General features: G+C 45.3%; 1 protein-coding gene across 2 annotated transcripts in view; it reads right to left on the bottom strand.

The window, feature by feature from the left end:
* Positions 1-8592, bottom strand: part of RNF135 (ring finger protein 135) — a 10701-nt gene extending 2109 nt beyond the window's left edge. Inside the window, exons 1-4 of one of the 2 annotated variants that reach the window (XM_014548871.1) lie at positions 8559-8592; positions 6735-6878; positions 3783-3945; positions 618-695 (exon numbers count right to left, since the gene is read on the bottom strand). In XM_014548871.1, coding sequence (XP_014404357.1) covers positions 618-695; positions 3783-3945; positions 6735-6878; positions 8559-8564 — 391 coding nt within the window. In that variant the 5' untranslated portion in view covers positions 8565-8592. Of the gene's footprint in view, positions 1-617; positions 696-3782; positions 3946-6734; positions 7480-8558 lie in introns of those variants that run through there. The other variant, XM_005877613.2, reaches the window with a different exon arrangement.
* Positions 8593-10891: the final 2299 nt, after the last annotated feature.

Genomic DNA, 10891 nt, shown 5'->3' with positions numbered 1-10891 from the left:
GGCTAGGGTGCTGATCAACTGAACGCTGTCTCTGTGTCATTCCTTCTTCACCGACTCTGTCCACACCTTTGGGGACCCCTGGACCTGCTGGGGTTGGACCCCAACATGTGAACACATACATAGCATTTCTACTCTAGGCACACATTTAAACACATTCACTCATCTAACCCTTATGACAATCCCTGGAAGGAAGTAGGACTATTATGTTCTCCATCTTACAGATGAGGGGCCTGGGACGCTGGGAGGTTACCTAACTTGTCCAAGATCACAGAGCTAGTGAGCAGGAGCTGGGAGTCAAACCCACACTGTGTGGGTCCAGGATCCGTGCTCTCAGTGACCACTCCAGACTGGGACAGCGGATGGGGGAATGGGCAGTTGGCTGCCTATGGTGGTCCCAGCATGGATGCCCACAGGTGGCCTGAGCTCCCAGTGATCATGGGTCTGGGTTAGCCTGGAATTTGGGAGCTTTTCATTCCCTTTGTCTTTGTAATCATTTCCCCATGGGAAGGGCTCGTGTGAGGTGGTGGGCCTAGCGGCAGGGAGATGGACACAGCACACTCTCCCAGCTCCCCTCTGCAGCCAGCCGAACGCAAGTTTTAAGCAGACCACATACTTACATTGAACAAACCTGGATGCAAGAACGCTCTGGTAAGTCTGTGGGCATGAGGAAGAAGACAGACCTTCTGGGAGTTTAACTAAGAAATAAAAAAAATTGGGAGGGGGGAAAAGTTTCATTTTATAAAAGCAAGTAGACGGTATCTAAGCATCATGATCAGAGCAATGGCTTGTCTTCCGCAGCAGCAGCAGCAGCAGCACCTTTAGCATCAGGGCGAGACCAGGCAGTGCAGCCAGCTCAGGGTCGTTCAGCCCCATGTTCTCACTGGGCCTTTTCCCACCATTTCCTCCCTGAACTCTAAACTCGTTGCTGGCTCCTTGTTTGTCTCTATGTTCTAAGAACCAAGCCTAGTGTCAGGTATCTAGGAAATGTATTTAGCAAATAAATTAACTAAGACAGTTCCAGGAGACAACAGTGCCCTGACATCCAGAATATTCACGAACCCCATATCAATGCTTTGTTTTTATTTTATTTTTTAATATTTTTATTGATTTCAGAGAGGAACAGAGAGGGAGAGGGAGAGAGAAATATCAATGATGAGAGAGTATCATTGATCGGCTGCCGCCTGCATGCCCCACACTGGGGATCAAGCTTGCAACCTGGACATGTGCCCTTACCGGGAATCAAACCATGACCTCCTGGTTCATAGGTTGATGCTCAACCACTGAGCCACACTGGCTGAGCTCAATGCTTTAAACTGTTATAAAAACTGGGAAACGTGAGTTGGTGTGAGATTCATCTCAACTCATTGACACCTCCTACTTCCTTCTCAATGTACTAAAGTTTAACTGTTAACTTAAAGCTACTGTGTGCTTCCAATGCCCACATAGTAGGTAGAAGAAGAGAAAGTAAAGGAGATGTCACAGTGCGGACTATGAAGGTAAAATCTTCACCCATTTGTATCTTCTTGCTGTTAATCCCACAGAGGATATTTTTCCATTGATATTTAGAGAGAGTGGAAGGGAGGAGTAGAGACACAGAGAGAGAAACATTGGTTGTCTCCAGCACACACCCTTACCAGAGCCGGGGATCAAGCCTGCCACCAAGATATGGGCCCTTGATCAAAATCGAACCTGGGACCCGTCAGTCTGCAGGCTGACGCTCTATCCACTGAGCCAAGCTGGCTAAGGCCAGGCTTTTTCTTTTTTTAAAAGTAACCAGGATCCCTGGGGAATATAAAATAATAATATAGCACTATTCTGTTTAAGTAAAATTGTTCTGCATAAAATGTGATTTCCATGGCAGCACGTGGAGTACTTACATAGGGGCAAAGGAAAGCACTGTGATGAGCCAGTCAAATTGCATGGCAACTGTTAAAGTACTGACTTGAAGAACACTATCTATTGTCTTTAAAACAATCCTGTGAGCCCGGCTGGCGTGGCTCAGTGGTTGAGCATCGACCTATGAACCAGGAGGTCACGGTTCGATTCCCCGGTCAGGGCACATGCCTGGGTTGCAGGCTTGATCCCCAGTGCGGGGTGTGCAGGAGGCAGCCGATCCATGATTCTCTCTCATCATTGATGTTTCTGTCTCTCTCTCTCCCTCTCCCTTCCTCTCTGACATCAATAAAAATATTTAAAAATAAATAAATTAAATAAATAAAACAATCCTGTGACATCCCAGGTGGTTTGGCTCAATGGCTAGAACATCAGCTTGCAGACTGAAGGATCCCAGGTTCAATTCCTGATCAAGTGCACATGCCTGGGTTGTAAGCTCAGTCCCCAGTAAGGGGCATGCAGGAGGCAGCCGATCCGATTCTCTCTCATCATTGATGTTTCTCTCTCTCTCTCTCTCTCTCTCTCTGCAGGAGGCAGCCGATCCGATTCTCTCTCATCATTGATGTTTCTCTCTCTCTCTCTCTCCCCCTCCCTCCCTCCCTCCCTCCCTCCCTATCTCCCTCCCTGTCTCCTTCTCTCCCTCTCCCTTCCTTCCTCTCTTTGAAATAAATTTTTTTTAAAATATTTTTTTTTAAATCCTGTGACAACTTCAGGGAATGATGTTTCAGGATATGGGTGTATATCAGATCCTTTGCTTTAAAAATGTTCTGGACTGGTCCAAATAGCCAAAAACAACATAATCACTAAGAAATAACTATATTGTACTTGCTAAGGCATACTTAAATGTTATAAATTGAATTTTTAAAGAATACTATAAGATGTATGCTTCATTCCTCAAAAAATTAAAAGAGACATTACCATATGATCCAGCCATTCCACTTCTGGGGATATAGTCAAAAGAACTGAAAGCAGGAACTTGAAGCGATATTTGCACACCCATGTTCACAGCTGTGTTATTCACAATAGCCAAGAGGTGGAAGCAACCCAGTGTCCATTGTCGGTTAAATGGATAAACAAAATGCACTATATGCATACAACGGAATATTGCTCAGCCTTAAGAAGGAAGAAAATTCTGACACATGCCACAACAGCGATGACCCTTGAAAACATTACACTAAGTGAAACAAGCCAGTCACAAAAAGGCAATAGCTGTGTGATTCCACTTACATCTGGTACCTAGAGCAATCACACTCATAGAAACTGGCAGTGAATGTGGAGTGGGGAGTTCCTGTTTAAACAACAGTATAGAGTTTCAGTTTTGCCTAATTAAAAAGATCTGGAGCTTGGTTGTACAACAAAGTCAATGTACTTAACACTCCTAGACTGTATGCTTAAAAATGGTTAAGATGGTGGGTTTATGGAAATGAACCTGCCACCTCAGCATGTGCCCTGATCGGGAATCGAACCTGCAACCTTTCGGTGCAGGGGATGATGCTCAACCAACGGAGCCACACTGGCCAGGACATACAGTTGAAGGTTTTATTAAATAAAGGCATTTACTAGTTAAAAATGAAAAGCGGCCTATTTCTGAATCACCTCCGATAGATAACACAGATGAATGGTAAGCCAGCAAAGTCTGGTCCGGACTGATGTACAGGTCTTAGAAAATGAGTTTCTATCTCATCAAGGGCCTGTGTTCCATTACAACTCCAGTCACTTCCAAAAACATAGCCAGCCACGAAATACCTCAACCCCTTCTCTCCTCACATACACCACAGTGACATGCAGTGGGGCCCTGGGTCACATCCCCAGACAACAAAGCCATGGAACACTTTGCCTTCCCCCCAACTTCCCTACTTAACCCTCCTCTCCAAATAAACTCAACTCACCCTGCCTTTGTTCTTTAGGCGGCTCTTTCCCCGTGAAGTTTTCTTGCAATTTCCTCCGGATGTCTTCTAGGTCATGTAGAATGTCTCTCATTTTGTCCTCAGCTGTGTTGGAAGTCGCTAGCTTTGGAGAAATCAAGGAATGGTCCACCCCACCAGAAAAAGCCTATTGATAAAGCATTAAAAAAAGAAAAGAGAAGAAGCAGCCAGGTAGGTAGCTTGGTGTAAAAAAAAAAAAAAAAGAAAGAAAAAGATTTAAAAAAAGAAGAGAAAGTCCCCCAGGAATGCATCAAATAGTATACTCCAGTGTTGCAACCCATCTATAATTTTCCACTTACCTCCTAACGAGTTTTTAAAACATAATTAGGCCCTCAAATACACACTTTGAAAATAATCTGGAGTAATACATAGTACAGCAGAAATATTAAAGAGTGGGGGGGCGGGTGATGGATGATTTTCACTTACTTTCTTTAAACGGCTATGTATTTTCTCGTCCTTTTGTACAATAAATATCAATTTCTTAAGTAATACTAAAACAAGTCAAAAGTTGTTAGGCCCATATAATTTACAAAGTAAATAATATAGATAGCCACTGAGCTAAGCCACAAAGGCTAGACTCATCTTCCCCAGACTGCTATCATGATCGCATATACCTTCTCACCCAGGCCCCGCTCTCTGGGGCCTCCAACACGTGCTCACGGATTTTCTTGCACTTCAGGTCCTATGAGTCCCCAACACAGCCTCCCATCCGCTACTTCCCACCTACAGCACCAGCACCGGACTTTCCTTCCCAACTTTGCATAAGCCACCGCCTACTTTTTTCACCACTTACTGAGTTCCTTCCACTGCTCACCTCGAATTTGCATAACAACCTTCCAAGGTGGATTTATTATCCCCATTTTGCCAAAGAAGAAGCTAACGTTCATGAAGTTTAGCTAAAACTTGCCATAGTTCATTGTTATTGCCCTACATTTTCTCATTGCTAAGCTCTTTTTTTATACACCATCCCTTTCAATCCCATCAAAATAATGAGGCTGCAGGCCTCATTATTCCTACTTTACAGGTAGAAACCTGAGATTCAGAGAGATGAAATGACTTGCCCCAGCTCATAATACTAATGTTATATCCCTAAAGTCCCACATATTCACCCATTCAGTGGGATACAAGGGTGAACAAAAGAACAAAAGCCCTCAAGGTCTCCACCCTCATGACGCTTAGAGTCCAGGGCCAGAGAAGAGGGGGGGCAGACATGAGTAAATTGTGGCTGTGCTAATGGCTGCCCATGGAAGTTACATGGAGTCATGAGAGCGAGCGCCTCTAATAGGGGGATGTGACCTGTTCAAGGAAAGCAGTGAAGGATTTTCCAGGACAGTGATGAACTCCTTGGGGTCTGAAGGATGAGCAGGCATTTCCTAGGTGACAGGGAGTGCACCCTGTGGTGGGGAAAGTGTGACAACACCCTGGAGGGACAGACGTGGGCCAGCGTGGCCGGGACCTGAAGAGCCAGGAAGAGCTGGGTGAAATGAGATGGGAGAGGAGGCAGGGACAGAATCCTACGGGCTCTTGTTGGCTCTGTGAGGATGAATCCTGCACAACAGATGCCATTGGAGTGTTTTAAGCGTTTGAGTTACATGATCAGATCTGCATTTGAGAGGGTCACTCTGATGACCCCGAGGACAGCAGACTAGAGGGGGTAGAGTGGAGCAATTAGGAGGCTACTGGAGAAATCCAGGCAAGACGTGATCATAAGCTTGGATTAGAGAAGTCTCAAGGGAGCTCAGGAGTAGTAAATAGAGCCCGGCCAGGGTGATTCAGTAGTTGAGCGTTGACCTGTGAACCAGGAGGTCATGGTTCGATTCCCGGTCAGGGCATATGCCCAGGTTGTGGGCTCCATCCCTAGTGTAGGGTGTGCAGGAGGCAGCCAATCAATGATTCCCTCTCATCATTGATGTTTCTGTCTCTCTCTCTCCCTCTCCTTTCCTCTCTGAAATACATAAAAATATATTTGAAAAAATTAAAAAAGAAAAGAGTAGTAAACAGATTCGAGAGATGTTTTGGCAGGTGAGGGAGGGGGTGCATGATTCTCAGGTTTCTGGCTTGTGCCCCTGGAAGAATAACGAGCAGTCAGATGGGGAATTCCCCCTGAGGAACAGTTTGGGACATGTTAGGTGTCATGTGCCTTTGTGACACTAAGAGGCGACTATGAGAAGGAAGACACCAGCCTAGAGCTCAGAGAAGTGGCCGGGCTGGAGCTGTTTGTGCTAATTAAAGCCATGGGTGTGGGGAAGAGAAAGGGACCCACGGATGAGCCTTGAGGAATCCCGTTTCACTGCTAAGCAGAGAGAGTGAGCCTGCAAAACAGACTGGAAAGGAGCAGCCAGAGAGAAACGGGAAGGCTCGTGGGCAGAAGCTGAGGAAAAGGAAAGCTTCAAGGACGAAGGTGTGGTCACCCGTGCCAAAGGCCATTGAAGGCGTGGCTCAGTGTTGAGCATCGACTTATGTGCCTGGAGATCACAGTTCGATTCCCGGTCAGGGCACATGCCGGTGTTGCAGGCGCAATCCTCAGTGTGGGGCGTGCAGGAGGCAGCTGATCAATGTCCTTTCTCATCATTGATGTTTCTATTTCTCTCTCCTCCCTTTCCCTCTGAAATCAATAAAAATATAGTAATTTAAAAAATAAAAAATAAAAAGATGAGGACTAGAATGTCTGCAGGATTTACGTAGAGGCCACTGGTGATCTTAGAGCTGGTTAGGTGGAGTGAACAGGATGGAACCTAGGCCTCTTGAAGCTTCCCTATCAAACCTCCAGGCCTCCCTGTTTGGTAGTCCAGCGAAGGGGAAAAGGCAGGGCCTTACTGCATCCTTCAGCTGCAAACACGTTCATGCTGCCCCAGGTGGGAGCTGTCCCCGCCCCTCTCTCCTGCCACACCCTTTCCTCTCCACGCTTGAGCCTACCATGCCCAGGACGTTCAGTTTGTTCTCCGGCCCAGATTCTGGGAGCTGCCTCTGCTTCTGAAGGCTCCTGACGATGTCTACAAGCCGTTCCACCAGCTCTGCCAGCTCCCGACCAGCTTCTGGGATGCTCTTCGGTGCCGCCGCCTTTAAAAGAGCAAAGCAGAACCCAAAGCTGGACCCAGGAATCAGCTCTACATAGAGTGTGCAGCCTGGATACAGGAACAGGCAAGGACATGACGGAAACATTCAGAGGACAAGAAGGGAGGCTCCCCAGACCTTTTGCAAGCCCTTTTCCCTTACTGATCGTCCTGTGGCCATAAGAGGAAAGCGGAGTCCATCCGTGGGATGGAGGGGGAGGGGGAATGGGAGTAAAGCGTGAAGGGAAGCCTAGGGCCATTATGAACAGGGGAAGTCAGAGAAGACATGGGTGTGAACCTGGCAGGGACGGTGGCAGCTGACAGAGTGAGTGGTGCAGTGGAAGGCATGTGGCTCAGGCTCAAGCTGCACTCTTGCCTCTGATTCATCCTATGTCCTGACCAGGCTTTTCAGAAACGAAAGTGACATCCCTCCTTCTCTCCCATCGGGAAAAAGATCTACCTAGCTGTTCGCTGTGAAAGGATCTTGGAGACTTTAGTGATGTACAGATGAAAGCTTTTTTGTTTGTTTATTGGCATCTTTAACATTACAAAATACATTCCACCCGGCCAGCGTGGCTCAGTGGTTAAGTGTTGACCTATGAACCGGGAGGTCACGGTTTGATTCCAGGTCAGGACACATCCCCGGGTTGCTGGCTCGGTCCCCAGTGTGGGGCGTGACGTAGGCAACCGATCAATGATTCTCTCTCATCACTGACATTTCTATTTCTCTCTCCCTCTCACTTCCTCTCTGAAAACAATCAAATTAAATATTTTTTAAAAACATCCAGAAGAGAGTGCTAAACAACTCCACTTAAAGAGCTTAGTCTGCTCAGCCGCCCAGCTGGGAGTGGGAGTAAGCTTTGCAGCCAACATATTTTGGCAACAACCTCACGATCTGATGACAGTCAACAGAGGCAGCCTGGGCACAGACCACAATGGAGAACTCCGCATCCCCTCCAAAAGGGGTGGTTCTACATAGAGTCACAGAAATGTAAGGCGTTCGTCACTCCACTGTGAATCAACCAGAGTTTTTTATAACTTTGTTTTGACATTTGTCATATTTTAAATTTTGCTGGAGCCTCAAAAACTGGGATTGACCCAGGGCCTTTTTCATCTCTTAAATAGCCCTGATGTCTCTCAAAATAGCATGTGTTTTGGCAGTTGTCAGCAGGCTACTTTAGAGAGGGGGGTGACTGACCCCTGCTAACACTGTTTGCTCTTAAAGGTCCAGGCCCCACTCCTAAATATTCAAGCAGCAGGAACTCTTGTAGAGGAAATCTTATCCAGGCACCTGAGCAAATTAAAGACTTTAAAAAATACATGCATTGCTTTTTCTATCCATAAGAGAAATACACACTTATTGTGGCTAATTTAAAAAATGCAGAGAATGAAAAAGAAGAAATGTTTTAAATCATCTAATATCCTACCATCCAAAGATAATCATTTTAATTTAAAAGCCAATGGAAAGGATATTCAATCACTATAAACTATATTAACAAAGAGTTTTAAGAAGCTGTTAGATAATGCTGTATTTATCATCTAAAATAGAGAACAGTCTTTATTCATAATTGGGGAAAAATGGAAGCAACCTATATGTCCATCAAAAGGTGAATGGATAAACTGTGGTATATCTATGCAATGAAATATTATTGAGCAATAACAAAAAATGAGCTATCAAGCCACAAACCTTCATTTTGCTTTGTGAAAGAAGCCAGTCTGAAAAGGCTAGATACTGTATGATTCCAACTATATGACATTCTGGAAAAGGCAAAGAGATGGTCAAAAGATCAGTAGCTGCCAGAGACTGGCTCGGGGATACACACAGGAGCAGCATGGGGATGTTCCGGGCAGTAACACTGCATGGTAACCAAAACTGTAGACCCATGACCTGAGACATTTATCAAAAGCCACTGAACTGCACAACACGAAGAGTGAACCCTGATGTAAACTGTGGACTTTAGTAAACAACAGTGTATTAATATTGGTTCATCAATTGTGACAAATGTACCACATTAATGCAAATTGTCAATAACTGCAGAAACTGTGAGGGGTGCACAGGAACTTCCTGTACTATCTGCTCAATTTCCTGTAAACCTAGAACTGCTCTAAAAAATAATGTCTATTAATTCATTAAAAAAAAAAAAAAAGACATACCCTGGTTATACAACAAGACCTCAGCTCTGTTTAAAAGGACTCAAGAGCCCTGACCGGTTTGGCTCAGTGGATAGAGCGTCGGCCTGCGAACTCAAGGGTCCCAGGTTCGATTCCTGTCAAGGGCATGTACCTTGGTTGTGGGCACATACCCAGTAGGGAGTGTGCAGGAGGCAGCTGATCGATGTTTCTCTCTCATCGATGTTTCTAACTCTCTCTCTCCCTTCCTCTCTGTAAGAAATCAATAAAATATATTTAAAAATAAAAATAAAAAAATAAATAAATAAAAGGACTCAAGAGAACAACAAAAGGGTGGCGTGGGCAGCTCCAAGCTCTCACCCCAGCCCCCGCACAGAAACATCGAAAAACAAGCAGAAACTGTCACTACTCTGGAAAACACTGTTTCTAAGAAGAGCAACCGGGCATAGCTCAGTGGTTGAGCGTTTAACCTATGAACCAGGAAGTCCTGGTTCGATTCCTGGGTTGCTGGCCCTATCCCCATTGGGGTGTATACAGGAGGCAGCCAATCAGTGATTCTCTCCCATCATTGATGTTTCTATCTCTCTCTTCCTCTCTAAAATCAATTTTTAAAAATATTTTTTTTAAAAAAAAGAAAAGAAAGAAAAAGAGCAACCTGGCAGTAGAAAAGCACTGTGGTGTTTTTACTTGTCCTTGCCCCACTCCCCGCTGGCTCAGTAGCATAACCAAGATTCCTCGCACGGGGCTCTGGCCCTGTTCTGTAAGAGCAGCACACACCTGATTCACAAACTGTCGTGTACGTCTGTTCTAACCGGGCTGCCAGCTGCCCCAAGGAGTGGCTTAGGGTACTCATCTTTGTTTCACCTGACTCGGAGCTCAGGCCGAAAAAGCAGATGCTGCAAGCTGAACTACAACATGCCAATGTCTAGGGCAAAAGATTATGGTGGAAACACCTAAGTGCCAGAAGCAAAAGCTGGAGGAACCGGACCCCTCCTACTTTGAAAATAGATACTTATACACCAACGTTCACTACAACATCACTTACAGTAGCCAAACGGTGGAAACAATCCAGATGCGCATGGATGGATGAACGGATTTTTTAAAATGTGGCATATACATACAAGGGAATGATGAAAGGAATGAAGTCTGGGCACATGGTACAACATGAACAAACCCTGAAAACATTATGGTAAGGGAAGGACGCTAGACACAAAGGGACAGATACTGTAGGGTCCCATTTATATGAAATATCTCGAGTAGGCAAAATCACGGAGACAGTAGGCAGGTTAGAGGGGACCAGAGGCTGGAGCGGGGAGCGAATGAGAAGTTAATGCTTGGTGAGCACAGAGCTTCTGTGTGTGGTGATGAAAAGGTTCTGGAAATAGCGGTGATGGTTGCACAACATTGTAAAAACAACTAAAGCCCCTAAGTTATACCCTTAAAAATGGTTAACCTGGCAAATTTCGTATATACAAAAACATTATTAGAGAGACAGATGTGGAAAGACTGGAAAGAAGCGGAACTCTATGCCAAGAAGTACAGTGGGGCCTTGACTTACGTGTGTCCCGACTAACGAGTTTTTCCGAGATAGAGCCCTCTCTCGGCCGATTTTTTGCTTTGAGTTGACAGAGTAATTTGAGTTAACGAGCTCCTTAACGAGCTCCGTCACGGAACGAATTAAACTCGTAAGTCAAGGCCCCACTGTATAGCAGCGAGGTTGAAAGGATTTCAGATTTGAATTATTTTTTCTGCTTCTTCATATTTTTCTAAAACTTTCCAAAGAGCAGGTTCTACTTTTAAATGGAGAAAAGTAAACTGAAAGCAGAAAGGATGCGGGAGGAAGCGCCATGGAGAGCGGGCTGGTTGGAAGCCAGGTTCCCGCCACCCTAC

The sequence above is a fragment of the Myotis brandtii genome, unplaced genomic scaffold (genome assembly GCF_000412655.1).
Source record: "Myotis brandtii unplaced genomic scaffold, ASM41265v1 scaffold523, whole genome shotgun sequence".
Lineage (NCBI taxonomy): Eukaryota > Metazoa > Chordata > Mammalia > Chiroptera > Vespertilionidae > Myotis > Myotis brandtii.
This window is presented reverse-complemented; position numbering and strand designations above follow the sequence as displayed.